At 51.3% G+C, this 14,469-nt stretch overlaps 1 protein-coding gene across 2 annotated transcripts; it reads left to right on the forward strand.

Annotated features, from left to right (window-relative positions):
• The first annotated feature begins 843 nt into the window (after window positions 1-843).
• Dusp4 (dual specificity phosphatase 4) lies at window positions 844-14,236 on the forward strand. 2 transcript variants are annotated; one of them, XM_026402914.2, is made up of 4 exons: window positions 844-1,702; window positions 10,515-10,660; window positions 11,682-11,901; window positions 12,448-14,236. In XM_026402914.2, the coding sequence occupies exons 1-4, from the start codon at window positions 1,270-1,272 to the stop codon at window positions 12,831-12,833; spliced, it is 1,185 nt and encodes a 394-aa protein (XP_026258699.1). In that variant the 5' UTR covers window positions 844-1,269; the 3' UTR covers window positions 12,834-14,236. The 2 variants fall into 2 exon arrangements, with proteins under 2 accessions (XP_026258699.1, XP_077648677.1); XM_077792551.1 differs by lacking the exon at window positions 844-1,702 and adding an exon at window positions 2,084-2,153.
• The last annotated feature ends 233 nt before the right edge of the window (window positions 14,237-14,469 follow it).

Genomic DNA, 14,469 nt, shown 5'->3' on the forward strand with positions numbered 1-14,469 from the left:
CGTAAAGCAACAAACCCCACACCTCACTCCTATTACTGGGCTTGGGGCGGGAGGACTTTCTCTTTCATCTTCTAAGTTGGGGTTTGCCCACGTTCCTCGGGAAGCTATAAAGCTGATTTAATGGCTTCAGAGGAATATCGATCACGCTAATGCCTAAGCCAACGTCTGAAGAATGGCATTTAAAAAAAGACCCGCCGGTCCGAATGCACACGGTAAGTATTGGTGAAGGTCCCAGGCCCCGAGGAGCGGGCAGCGGTGCAACGTTCCCCTGTCCACTTCTGTATTGGGGACAGACCGGAGAGACTATTCCGGGTAGGCTCGGAGGCCAAAAGGAATGGAAATCTCCAACCCCAGCCCTGGCTTTGGTTAAGGCCGGCTTCTCGCCTAGCTATTTTGTTTGCGCCAAACGCTGCGCAGCGGGGTGGAATGGCTGCGCGGCGGCTCGTGTCGGGCAGGAAGCGTGCGGCGGAGGCCTGGGGACCGCTGGCGGACAGCGAGAAGCGCCGCCGCGCTCCATTCACAAAGTCCTGGAGTCGCCGCTCGCCGGCGGGTCGGAGGCCGCCTCCCTCTTCCTCTAGGTCTCAGTTTTATGAATGGGCCTGGCAGCGAGCACCGAGCTCCCTGTTTACTCCTCTCTTTGTGACGTAGAGTTCCCGTGACTGGGCGCAAGCAGTCGGTGCTCCATTCACGCTCCGCGGAGGGGGCGGGAGGAGGGGCCGGGGATTGGGCGGGGAGCTGGTGTGGGGGGTGGGCGCCCAGCCGAAAATGGAAATGGGCGGGGCTTCGCGAGGTAGTAATGAATCTCCCCCTCCCGCGGGAGAGCGGAGGTGCATTAATAAATCTTTAAGCCTGGGAGGAAACTCTGGTTGGGGCAGTCCGCGGAGCTCTGGCGGCGAGTGGGGAACGGCAGCTACGCGCGGGCGGTAGCAGAAGCGGCACAACCAGCAAAACACATCCGAGGCAACAGCCGGAGGGAGCCGGTGGTCCTCTCCCGTAAACACACACCCCTCCACCGCCACCCCCTCCTCCGCGCCGCGCGCCCGCCTGCTTCGGTGCCTGAGGCCGCTAGGACTGCTATGTAACCTGGAGGCTGCGGGAGAAGGGAATCCAGTAGAAATTGGCCCGCGGGAGCCTCTGGGGGCCAAGTTTGCGGTCACTTCTGAAGGCTCCCTCTCTTAGTCCTTACTCGCCCATTCCTGTAGCCTAGCTGGCCCGAGTTACTTTCTCTCGCCTCCTCGCGCTCCCAAACAGCCGCTGTTCCCGGCGACTATGGTGACGATGGAGGAACTGCGGGAGATGGACTGCAGTGTGCTCAAAAGGCTGATGAACCGGGACGAGAACGGCGGCGGCGCCAGCGGCAGCGGCAGCCACGGCGCCCTGGGGCTGCTGAGCGGCGGCAAGTGCCTGCTGCTGGACTGCAGACCGTTCCTGGCGCACAGTGCGGGCTACATCCGAGGTTCGGTTAACGTGCGCTGCAACACCATCGTGCGGCGGCGGGCTAAGGGCTCCGTGAGCCTGGAGCAGATCTTGCCTGCCGAGGAGGAGGTGCGCGCCCGCTTGCGCTCCGGCCTCTATTCGGCGGTCATCGTGTACGACGAGCGGAGCCCGCGCGCCGAGAGCCTCCGCGAGGACAGCACCGTGTCCCTGGTAGTGCAGGCACTGCGTCGCAACGCCGAGCGCACAGACATCTGCTTGCTCAAAGGTAAACGCGGGCGCTGGGGCGCAAGCTGGAGAGTAGGTGTAGGGGGGCTTGGCGGCCTGTGCCTTATTGGACGTGGGAAGGAGTATCCAGAGTGATTCTTGGCTGCGGGGATTCCCGTGCGCTCCTTTGTGCGTGTTATTGTGCATGGGTTTTCTAGGTTTTTGTGTGTACTGTTGCGAATACGAGTTCCAAATCCTCAGGGACAACGTTGACGCGTTTCCCTGGTCACCTGCGATTTCGCACGCGTTCTAAAGATACCGCGTTTATTTACACTCACGGTTCTGGCCTAGAGACCCAAGCGACTCCTCTGAGCGGCGCATCTCGGAGTCCTCCCATCTCCAAATGCTCCCAAGTACCACTGTGCGGGAGGAGACAAGATAGGCCTTTTAGGTTGGCGTGCCGTGACCCTGCACTGAGCCTGACTCTGAGGACCCGAACGCTGAGTAAAGAGGTGAAGGAGGGTAAGCCCCGAGGTGGGATTGGCTCCGCAGTTTCGACTGAAAACTAGCTCTGGGTAAAGGTACAAATGAGAATTGGGTTGCAGACATTGTGGGGAGAGATCTCTGACTCGTCTCCCGCTGCCCAACTCCGAGCTCTGCTGGAAGGTGGCCAACTCACGCCGCCTGGGGCTGGATCCAGGCTCCGGGAGCTGGAGGCTAGAGAACTGGGTAACTGGGGGACGCCCGGCGGAACCGTCCCTCTACTCCCTTGCTTATTCGGGCGGCGGCAAATTACGACCTTTTGTTTAGACACCATTCTCGAGTAACGGATGGCGGCGCGTGGGGGATTTCGGTGAACCCTGGAGAAACTCTTGGTGGCGGGACGGAGGGCGGGTGCCTTGTCAAATGTGGAGAACCCCGAAAGAACCGCGTGCTAAGTCACTGGAGAGACTGTTCGCGGTAGCACCTGCCGAGACGGGTCGGTCTGCTGCTCTCAGGCTTGGAAGCGGGCTGGGCGCGTGGGGTCGGGGCGCCCCCTGTCGCGCTGCGCCCCTTCCTCCTGCTGCCGCATTCCGCGCATTCTTTCGCCCTGGTCGGGTCTTGGCTTCCAAACCAGAGCGGCGTTTCAGACCCTCGCCATCAAAGAGCCGCTCCTTTCTCTGCGAGCACACTTCGCCCCCTCCTCTTCCTTTCCTCTCCGGCCCTGTCCACCCCAGAGGAAGGGAGATGGGGGCGGAAGCTTCCCTCCCTCCCGCTCCAAAAAGCACAACAAAATCTCAGTGCGGACAAGCCGGGTTTGCTCTTGCTGAACAGCGGGGGGCTTTGTTCTCGGCAGTTGTTTCCTGACCATTTGACCTGTCAGCTGCTGGGGAAATGCTGCTGTTGACCTGTGGTTGAACCGCTAAGGCGATTTTGCTGATTTTTCTTTCTTTTTTTGCGTGAGAGCCTCCTTTCGCACCTCTCTTGAGCCCAGCATCCCCCACCCCCCAGCTCTCAGGAGCAAGTGACCGGAAGGAGCTTGGACCGTAAGGATCTGCCTTGGGCGACGCGCCTGGACCCAAAGCCCCGCGGAAGCGCTCGTCCAACGTCCTCGGGCCGCCGGGTCCAGCTTGGACCACCACGGTGGGCGCCTGCGCTATTGTTAGGCCTTGCGAGCTCTCCCCTGCCTGGTGCTGGCGCCGGGACGCACGTCCCTTCGGAAGGTGCAGCTGGCCTGGGTGTTGTGCGTGTCGCCAGCCCTGGAGTCCCTCCGGATTTAGAGCCAGAGTGCTCCAGTAGGTTTTCGGGCCTCTGAACTCAGGGCCCGCGAGAACGCCTTAGGGCTGGGCTGCCTTCAGTCCCACGTGGAGTCAGGGGTTTGTTTTTGTTTTTCTTCCTGAAAGAAATCCGGAGGGGACCGCCCTGGAGCGGTAGCTCTGGGACCTTGGCCCTTGGGCTTCCGGGGTCACAGACACTAAGGCCCCCCGCTCCGGAGGAGGAAGGCAGATTTTTAAGGTTTACCTTGCTGGCTCCCAGCACCTCCCAGACCCCTCCAATTCCACCCCGAGCCAGATCAATTCAGAAAGAGGCTCAGGGCTGGATATTGAGGGAGAGACTAATACTGACGTCAACACTGGGTAGAACAGGTGACCTCTGAGCCAAACGACAGCCTTCTGGTGGGTGGCCAGGGTTCCTGGCCAACGGAAGAGAAGCATTTCCTCCGAGGCCTACACTGCCTCTCGCTGTTTGCCCCCCTCCCCCACCACCACCAGGCAGGGAGGACCACCCACCGTCTCACAGGCCATATCCTCCCAGGTGGAAGGTGGCTACCACTGGGTCACTTCTGCATCTTCCGAAACCCCCTTCCCTTCCCACCCCTGCCACCACCAGTAGCTGCAAGTTCTGCCCTGGGGAACAAGCACCTAAAATTGAAAGGTGGGAGAATCTTCCCGGCTCGTTGTGTAGTGCTGGTAGGATATCTTCGAAGTCAACTGGGCCACATTCTGTTTAGCATAGCTTCTGTGTGCTGAACAGAGGCCGAATTAACTCAGTTCCTCTTCCTCATCTTTGTCTGCTAAAGGCATTCCTAGAGAGGGCAGAAAGGGAACTGTCAGTGCCTGCTACCACTCCCCTGAGGGGAGGTGTGGTCTGGGGAGGAAAGTCAGGGCTCCCAGTCTCCAGAGACACAAGGCTTCCATGCAGAGAAATGGGGCTTTATGGGAGGGAACCGTGGCTCGAGGACTTAAGGGGGGATATTGGGAAGCAAGGGAAGAAACACTGCCTTAGATTATCTTCAGTAAATACCTGAATTGATTAAGGGTTGGGTAATTAGCTTCCCACTGGAGTTGTTCATTTTATTTTCCAGCTGGGAAATGAGGGCTCTTGTGTGTGTGTGTGTGTGTGTGTGTGTGTGTGTGTGTGTGTTTGTGTGTGCTGGTGGATTTGGAGTGAAAGAGGCAGGACATGGGGCAAGTAAGTGGTGCCTGTCATTCTTGGGAAGGGGCAATAAAAACAGGATGTTTTTAGAAGTGATGTCATTCTTCCCAGCCCAAACTATCTAATTCTATTAATTGACTGCATTTCATTAAAAGTCCAGTTTTTCCTATTTCTGCCACTTCAAAGGGAGATTTGTTACTCACTGAAGATAATTAATAACCAATTGCACAAGCAAGCATTCATAAGGACAGGAATAAACTTTACCGAATGTCAATAAAGCAATACTTCTTCTGTACATTTTCTAGTATTAACCATGTTTCGCTAAAACAAACAAATAAACAAGCAAAACAAACAAACACAATAACCAAAATTCTGTAATATTTTCTTTTCACTAGTCAAAGATTCCCACTGGGATCAGTTTTTAAAAAGCTTCTGTAACTTAAAATCCAGTAAGGCACCTTTAGGAGTAATTTAGAACGTTTAAGTTTTCCTGATTTTATCACAGTATTCATCTTTGAAATTCCTTTCTTTAAAAAAAAAAATCCTTGGATTAGAGTTTTGGAACCCCCTGATAGTTTTAAATCAGAATTTCCTTACCCTATTACAAGTCATTCCTGGGGCTGGGGATGTGGCTCATGCGGTAGCGTGCTGGCCTGGCATGCGTGCGGCCCAGGTTCGATCCTCAGCACCACATACAAACAGAGATGTTGTGTCTGCTGAAAACTAAAAAATAAATATTAAAATTCTCTCTCTCTCTCTCTCTTAAAAAAAAAAGAATAAGTCATTCCTTACCTCCACTCTCCTCAAATAACAAATTAATCAAGTACACAAAAAACTGCAGGTATAAAAATGTTAGTTGACTTTCCTCCTGTCTGCAGTTCACCTCTTGATCTTTATCAGTTCTTGTCCTGATTGCAAAGCTGTCCTGGAGCTGTTTTGAGCAATTGGGAGGATAATCTAGATATTTCAGTTTCTTCTTTTCCTTAATTATCCTTTGGTCCCTTGTCTCCCTGGGCTTGACCATACCTGGAATGGGAGTGGGGGTTGTGGCACCACTGGAGTCTTGGCTACTCTGGTGACTGTTTTCTGTCTTTTCTTTATCCCTGTCAGCCCTAGGCATGCCCAGGATTCGTACCTTTTGTGCCCAAAGGGAAAATAGCTTGCTTTTCTGTTTGCAAACATAATACAACACCCCTGACAGCCAAGGATTGGGTGTTCACAGTTATAAAATGGTAGGCCTTAAAGATAACTTGCAAACCCTATTGACATTCTTACATAATTACAAAGAATGCAGCAAACTCACAACTTTTGTCTTCTCACTGCAGGCTAACAAAAGTAACTAAAGACATGTAGCTGTAAATTGGGAGTGAAAACTGGATTCTTAAGATCCTCAAAGCTTCTTTGAGCTCCTCCTTGATTTTGTAGGAGGGGTGGACTGCACCCACCAACACAGAAAACTGAGGGAGAAAGAAAGGGTGACCATTTAAGAAGCCAGGGAATTCCTTTAAAAGAAGTCAGAACATCTGAAACCAGATAGCTGTTTTCCTTACTGGGAGGTAGTTCCAGGCTAACAAAGAGGAAGCATGACAGGAAGACAAGTTCACTGTCCAACGGAAGCCAGTCTGCAGAATATAGCAGATAGCACAGGAGGACTTGGAAAGACTGCAGGCAAGATCTAGACCCCAGCCCGGTGTTAGGGGTCAGCCAGTTGGAGGACTGGCTGGTCTCCCTGAGTGTGGAGTCCTAAGATGAGAAGCCCACCCAGGTGTCTTCTGAAGATTGCTTACATGGGTGTTTACACTCACGTGAGGTCAAGTTCTCAAAAAATGACCTTGAAACAACCCAGACTCTTTTGCTGGGCCAAAGTAAGGCCTTGGACCCTATCTAGGAACTGGTGGTATATTCTGAGCACTGAGAGGGTGGTAGGGAAAAAGTGGCAGACCCATTAAGATCCACGTCACAGGCACCACCACAAGTCAATCCTCCCCATCCCAGGATCCATTAAGAATCCTATTAAGGTGATATTATCAGCGCTAATCAGCCTGCCCTTTGTAAGGCACTTATCTCCTATTCCTGCAGGGGCTGTCCTCAGTAGCAGAGAATTTGTGGCAAGGGGGTCATTGTGATTGCTAAATTTTCAGAATGGCCTTACTGTGTGAGTAGTAGGAGAATAGAAAGCTGAACTGTAGGTATAGTTAACTCCTCAAGTTAAGTTGGGAAATCAATCTCTGTTCTCCTTTCTTGACTTTCAAGGTCAAAGATTTGAAGAATAGGAAGTATATTCTTAAATAAGGACATGGGGAAAATAGGTCAAAATTAGTAAGAAGTCTGTTATGAAATTACGCTCACTGGGACACAGAAAAAAAACAGGTCAAAACTCATTGGCATTTCTGTTAGGAAATTTTATTCAGGTACCTGATGCTTTGCAGCTGGTAAAACTGACCAGGAGATAAGTAGGTCTTGCACACTTAGAAGCACACCACACTGGAATCTGGAGATCATTGTAGTCTGAAATCCTTATATTCTGAGGGTGGGAAAATTTAGTCTTTAGGAGAGAAAGTCCTTATTCTCACGACTAGAAGCTAAAATTGTCCCCATATCTGCTTCCACTTGTTCTTGGGCACCTGCTGGAGGTGCAGGATAGAGTCCAAACTCCTTGGTATAAGGGGAATGAATTTTGGATAAAAATTGGTGATCTAAACCTATCTATTAACCAAAAGGACTGTGGCTCTGGTACTAGTACAAATATGAGAATGAGAAGGAAGGACTGAGGGAAAGAAATCTTCCACGCACAGTAAGAAATATGTTGAATTTACATCATGATCAAGCAGGGATACATGCACCCCTGGGACAAAAGTTACAGGAAATGATAACACTCTTTTTTTTTTTTTTTAATGCAATGCATTCTGCTAATTCCTATTCTCTTACAGTCTCCCCCCACCTCTCTCTCTTTAATGCTGGTGCTTTTTTCTTAATGACTGCACCAGAGACCCCTGTGTAGAGCAAGAGTTTGGTGAAATGTCAGCAGTCCTGTGTGGGTCAGTTGTTTTCATATGAAGTCTGTCTCTCATGATGAAGCCAGAGGCAGTGCCCACGAGACGGGCCAGGGTGAAGGGCAGAGATAGCTGGGCAGCAGGGTAGGCTCCTGATGGGGAGAAGTCCTAGAAGTCTGGCTTCAAACTGAATTCTGGCGCTACCCTTAAGATAGAGGACACCCAGAGGCGATGTCCAGGGTGGACTTGAGTGGTTTCTTCCATCTTGTGGGTGAGCTCTCACTTGCAGTCTGTTCTTTAAGCTCCTCACAGCAACCAGCCACAGACACCCACTGTCCCCCCTGCCCCCCCCCCCCAATACTAGCAGTGGCTAAGGGGACAAAAACCCTTACACAGCTACTGCTGTCAGGAGAACCTTCCAGTGCTCCTGTCTCTTGGGCTAATCCGCTTCTTCCCTTAGTTTCTTTTTGCTTGTTCTTTCAAATCCCCCAGAGAAAACCGACTTAGCATTTTCTCTTCGGTTCTAACACTGTCTTTTCCAGGCAGTGGTTGTCTCTCTGTCCTGTTAACAATCTGCCTGGAAGGAATGAGACCTGGTCTGGCCTCTCTCCTTCACCTCTGGGGCCACCAGTCCTGCTATTCAGCTGACCTGTGCTCCCTGTCTTCCACTCTGGTGACTGGCAGCTGTCCCTGGGTCCCTCCAGGAGGGTTTTACGGAGCCAGTCTAATTGATTGACCCTGAGAGGTGGTGGTGGCGGATACCGGAGCCAGGAAGGGAAGGTGGAGGTCAAGAAGTCTGGCACCTGCCCTTCCTCTGTCCACCAGGTCTCAAGGCTCTGCCCAAGACGCATCAGTAAAGCCCAGGAAAGAGGGCTATCGAGAGTCTGGGAAGTCGCCAGCCTGACAGTCCCCTTGCTCCTCTTCGGTCTTTGTGGATTCCTGTTGAGAGAGTCCCTCAGCTTAGATGCCAAGAAAGGAAACCGGTCCAGGGCCAAGTGCAGAGCACTGGCTGTTTGAAGAATCATTCTTTTGGGGACTCTGTGCAAGGAAATGGTTAAGAACCTTTTACAGGCCTGGAGGAGACTCAGAGATGCTGGATCATGGGTGCAGGCTCCACAGCCAAGGATTGACAGGGTTGAGGTTCATCCTGACTGCAGAGCCTTTGTTCCTTCTAGAATTTAGTCTGGTCTGGTCCTGTAACCTCTGCAATGGGAAGAGCATTTTCTTGGGGACTCCAGTGTGCCCTGAGGGCTGCTCTGCTCCGTGACCTTGGACCCTGCTCTGGCCTCACCATTGGCTTTTAGGTGGGGCAGACTGTTAGCCTTCTAGGTGGGGAGCTTTCTTTCTAAAAATGTGTGATACCTCAAATTATGTAATGGATACAAAGATCATTTTGTTTGAGATTTTTCAGATGTTGCAGAAGTACAGAGAGTGACACATGACAGCTATTGAGACGAGTGTTCCCACTTGCCCTGAGCACTGACGGAAGCTTCTCAGTAGAGGCCCACTCTGCCTGTTCTTTCCCCATTCTCTGTCCCGTGCTTTCTGGGCAGCAATGTTGGCAGTCTTATAATGGAAGGGGATAGATGGGGGTTCCAATGGGAGGGAGGTGGTGCTCCGGGATGAGATGGCCGCTGAGGCCACCAGTACATCCAAAGCTGGTAACACTACCCTGGCCAGCAGGTTTTCTAGGCAGGGAGTTGGGTCACCATGACTCAGCAGGAAGGAGGGCTGGTGACCAGAGAGATATCCATTTATATCCTGAGGGAGGGAGCAGAGGGGAAGAGGAGTCTCTGGTCAGAGAGGAAGAAGTGGATGCCCTGTTTCTGTGAGCCTTATGATGTGGCAAAGAATCATTTTCCTTCCTCTGAAGCAGTAGAGTTGGGATTAGGGGCAGATGCTTGACTAACCGTCACATGTCTGCTCACTGGAAGATTAATGTGGATGGCGGGAGGGAACGGCGCCCTATATCACAGACATCAATAATATAAATAATGAAGAGAGTTTGCTCAGATGGGGCCACCGGCCAACTGGCCCATTTGGGTCTGTGAGGTTGGTGAGGGCTGAGGTTCCTCAACATGCAGGCCCTACTGAATCAACATCATTTCTCATCCTACAGAAACTGCAAAATAAAAATAAATTCAGAGTCAAACATTGGCAGCAGATAGGAAGTTCCCCACAAGCAAAGTCCCAGAGACGAGAGAAAGTCAGAAGCATTGGTTTGAGGGTCTTCTCAGGGTCTTCCCCACCCACCTCTGTCCCTGGGGTAGAGGTTGGGTAGCACCGAGTATTCCACTGTTCACCACTATTCCAGTTAAGTTGGCCTTTTACCTTTTTATCTCCAAGTCCTCCTTCCCTGAAGATGATCCATGGACAGCCCTTCCTGGGCTTACCAACTCTCAGGAAAGCCTCCCCTGCCCCTAAGCTGTACTGTGACAGGAGGGGTTTCCTCCCCCCTTTGTGGCTCCTTGTGGATGGAACAACCGTTCATGAGGCCCTGCAATTTCACCTGCTCCATTTCTGAGGCCCAGAAGGACCGGTGTCACGGGTGAATTTTTTGTCCTTTTCTCCTCAAAGGAAGGGCTGGAGCCAGGGAACACAGGCATCTTTATATGTCCAACTGTTTGTCTCCCGTACTTTTTCACCCTGAGGAGGTACTCTGCATATCCCCTGCACATCTTCCTTGGAGTGTCTTTATCTCAAACAGAAGTCTTGTTCTCAGAGATTTGCAGCATCCTTGCAGCTTTGTTGCAATCCTGGTCTGACTAGACTCTGCTTCTCTGGAAAATTCTCTGCAGCTCTTATCTAGGCCAACAGCGCCACCCAGTGGCACCTACAAAGAGCTCATTAGCACCCCATCCTAATAGCGCTCCTTACTTAGCCTGGTAGGATTCATTTTTTTTTTTTTTCTTCTGGTGTTCTGGTTGGTGCCCCTATTAACCTGAACTTCTTTCTCCTTTACAGGTGGCTATGAGAGGTTTTCCTCGGAATACCCAGAATTCTGTTCCAAAACCAAGGCCCTGGCAGCCATCCCTCCTCCTGTGCCCCCCAGTGCCACGGAGTCTTTGGACCTGGGCTGCAGTTCCTGTGGGACCCCTCTGCATGACCAGGTAGACCTCAGGCATAGAACTGGGGAGTGAGGGGATGAATAATGCAAGAACACTGCAGGAGACTTCTTTTCAGAATTTTTTTTTTTTTTTTTTGGCTTCAAGTGTAGTGACTCAATTTCAGGAGAATGTGGGGAACCCTGAGTATTAGGGTGGGATGTTAGGTAGGGTCTTCCCCTTCCCTCTCTTATTACCCTCACTTAAGAAAAATTATAAAGACATCACCCCTTCTTAGCCTGCAGAGTTATGAGTGGACAAAGGAGGAGTCCACTAGAATCTGCTATAGGGTGAAATGAGAGCAGCCATGAATCCGTGGTCCCCTGCAACAATCAGGCTGTTCTCCCCGCCCATACCAGCCAATTGTAAATGCCAGTGGACATAAAGGGGTAGCCACCCTTCTCTAAGACAATCAGCTTGAGCTGCTGCATGTGTTCCAAGCATACCACCCCTTCCAGCCCTTTCAGTTAGATGGAAAACGAGTGAAGTTATAGGGTCCCTGCAGCTCTGCCCCACAAGTCTCATTACGAGTTTAATCCTGCACTGCCTAATTCTGCCATGACCCCTCCCTTTGTCTGTGAGACCAAGATGGCATCTGTCTCTGATGTGCTAAGTGAAGATATATCCAACCAAATTGGATAGAACCAACCACACAACAGATAGCCTGATGACTGGCAGATAGATGGGAACTCCTAATGTTGCAGGAGGCCCAGCAAAGCCAGTGTGGTGCCTGCTACCTCACTTAGCATGGGGAGGTGGGCCGCCTAAGCAAGGGGACGTCCCCTACGGCTGGGCCTGTCCTGGCTCCTCTGCCCACCAGCAGAGTGAAAGGCTGGCAGAGTCCTGCTGAGCCCTGCAACCCTCTCAGAGCCCCAAGACAGGAAGGGCAAAGCAGAAAGGCTGTGTCCAGCAGGTGTTTTCCCCAGGCCTAGAAAGCCCACCTGGGGCTGGTTTGGGCACTGCAGTCCCTTCTCTGGTTGCCTTACACTCACCTTGTTTGGGTGCCTTTGTGCCCTTTCTGGTGTAGGGGGGTCCTGTGGAGATCCTTCCGTTCCTCTACCTCGGCAGTGCCTACCATGCTGCCCGGAGAGACATGCTGGATGCCCTGGGGATCACAGCCCTGTTGAATGTCTCCTCCGACTGCCCAAACCACTTTGAAGGACACTACCAGTACAAGTGCATCCCAGTGGAAGATAACCACAAGGCCGACATTGGCTCCTGGTTCATGGAAGCCATCGAGTACATCGGTAGGTGGGCACAGCCCTGGGGTACTGGGTTCCCAGAACCCGATGGGAAAACCTGAGAGGAAACCACTGCGAACTTGGTGTTGTGGGTGGGACTCAGCAGGCTGTGTATCAGAGTATGCTCATTTCCCCTGCTCCCAACAGGAAGGCCTGTCCAATGGGTGCTGTGTGGGGCAGGGATGAAAAAATCAATCCCTTTACCTATGTTTGGAACCTTTTTGCATGGCTCCAGGTGTAGAGGTAGTTAAGGCTTTTTCCATGCCAAGGAGGACCAGGAGAATTGGATCACTATTTTGTTTCTGCAAATGAAAATCCCTTGAATGAATGGAGGGATCTAACTGGCTTTATCATGCAATTTTTCCAAGTGTAGTGCCTTTATGATTCAGTCTCAAAAAATACCCTAGAACAGGTAGAATTCTGGAGTCTTCCTACCCCCTCCCCAGTCTAGCACTTCTACCCCCACAGCCTGGCTTGTGCCACATATACCAGCCACTTGGAAGTATGAGGCCCTCTGACCGCCCTAATCCCGTCCTGGTCTCTGCCCCCCAGATGCAGTGAAGGACTGCCGCGGTCGGGTGCTGGTGCACTGCCAGGCGGGCATCTCACGCTCGGCCACCATCTGCCTGGCTTATCTGATGATGAAGAAGCGGGTCAGGCTGGAGGAGGCCTTTGAGTTCGTCAAGCAGCGCCGGAGCATCATCTCGCCCAACTTCAGCTTCATGGGGCAGCTGCTGCAGTTCGAGTCCCAGGTGCTGGCCACCACCTGCGCCGCGGAGGCCGCCAGTCCCTCTGGCCCCCTGCGGGAGCGGGGCAAGGCCACCCCCACCCCCACCTCCCAGTTTGTCTTCAGCTTCCCCGTCTCTGTGGGTGTGCACTCGGCCCCCAGCAGCCTGCCATACCTGCACAGCCCCATCACTACCTCCCCCAGCTGTTAGAGCCAGTCTCCCAACCCCTGGAACCAGGCTTGGCTCCCAGCAAGCTTTGGGAGAGCCACCACCTGTGTGGGCAGCAAGTAGGGACTGACCAGCTGGGGGCAGGTGACCAAACTCCGTCCCCATCCATTTCTCCTTGGCCGACCATGGGGCCAGCTAGAATGGCAATAAGGACTTTGAATTCACATTAAAAGCAAACAAACAAAACACTCCAACTTAGAGCAATAACGGCTGCCTCTGCAGCCAGGGAAGACCTTGGTTTGGTTTATGTGTCAGTTTTCCTTTTCAGGTAGAAATTTCTTACCTCATTTTTTTAATCAATAAGGCTTGAAGTTATGAAACCCACAGATCCTGGCAAATGTGCCCATCCAGTTTTATTAAGTGGGGGAGGGAGGGGGGAGGGAAAAGAAGAAAACAAGTTTGCCAGAAGTGCCTGGTTCTGTGTGCTTGTCTTTCGTTGTTGTCGTCACAGGAATTTTGCTTTTTAAAATAAGACATCTAGGATGTGGTTTTCCTTTCTAATTATTCATCGACAGGTGAATAATTGTGCTTAATAATAAATAAAGGTATTTATTAAGAATTTCCTCAGAGTATGTATGTACAAGGAGTCCAATGACAGTGGATTTAGAATATCTTTGTGTTGATCTCAAACAGCAGAACACGGTAGCATGCAAATGTCCAAGCGGCCAGGAAGTAGGTAGATAGATGGTGTCTTGTAGGTGTGTGCAAGTCAGCTAATGATCTTGAATTTGTTGCCACTGAGAAGCAGGCAGGATGGGGTGGGAGGGGAAAGGAAGGGAAAGGTCTGTTTTTTACTTTCTTTTGCTGCTGGTTCCTGGGCACAGAGACCACAACCATATAACCTTTTCTCTGATGATCAGTTTGGTGTTTGGAGCATTTTTCTCATAGGCCCATCTAGGACATGCCTATTGTCTGTGATACAGGCCCCAAGGTGCTCCTGGGAAATTGGGTACAGTTCAGATTTTTCTTCAGTGAATCATTTGGCAAGATCATGGGGGGGAAAAAAAAGATTACTAAAGATACACCTGAAATGAATCCTTTCATTAGTTGAAGCACCATCCTCTCTATTTTGCGTAAATTATAGTTTTTAATCTTAAGGAGTTTACTTGAAATATACCAATACATTCTTCTATAATTAAATTCCTGTTAGAAGAATATTTTCAAAGGCCCTCTTTTGAATCTAAAAGGGATGCCACATTTCAGGTCTCCTTGAAGTCTAGAAGGGCCAGGAGCACACGGGCGAGGTGGGGTGTGGGGCAGACTGCTTGCCTGCTGTGGGCTCCTGTGAAGTACATCATGGGAGTCTTGTTGAATCTTGACTTGGACTAATGCCATTTTAAGGGGTCTTTCCAAATGGAGGAATGGCTTTGGAGGGAGAAGGAATATTTCTGTGGGGAGGGATGGGAGGGGGGAGGGAGGAGGGAGCAAGTTACATGTTATTTCATTTGTAGTGTTGTGGAACAGTGTTATGGAGTGCCAGACTAGAGGTCATTGCAAACTTGTCTAGAAAGGAGAGCATTTTTTAAAGCCCTTTGAGCGTCTAGATCTCAATGAACATTGTTGCTCATCCATAAATAACTTCAAGCCTCAATGTCACAATCATGTTGGAATGCACCCA

The sequence above is a fragment of the Urocitellus parryii genome, chromosome 14, assembly GCF_045843805.1.
Source record: "Urocitellus parryii isolate mUroPar1 chromosome 14, mUroPar1.hap1, whole genome shotgun sequence".
NCBI lineage: Eukaryota > Metazoa > Chordata > Mammalia > Rodentia > Sciuridae > Urocitellus > Urocitellus parryii.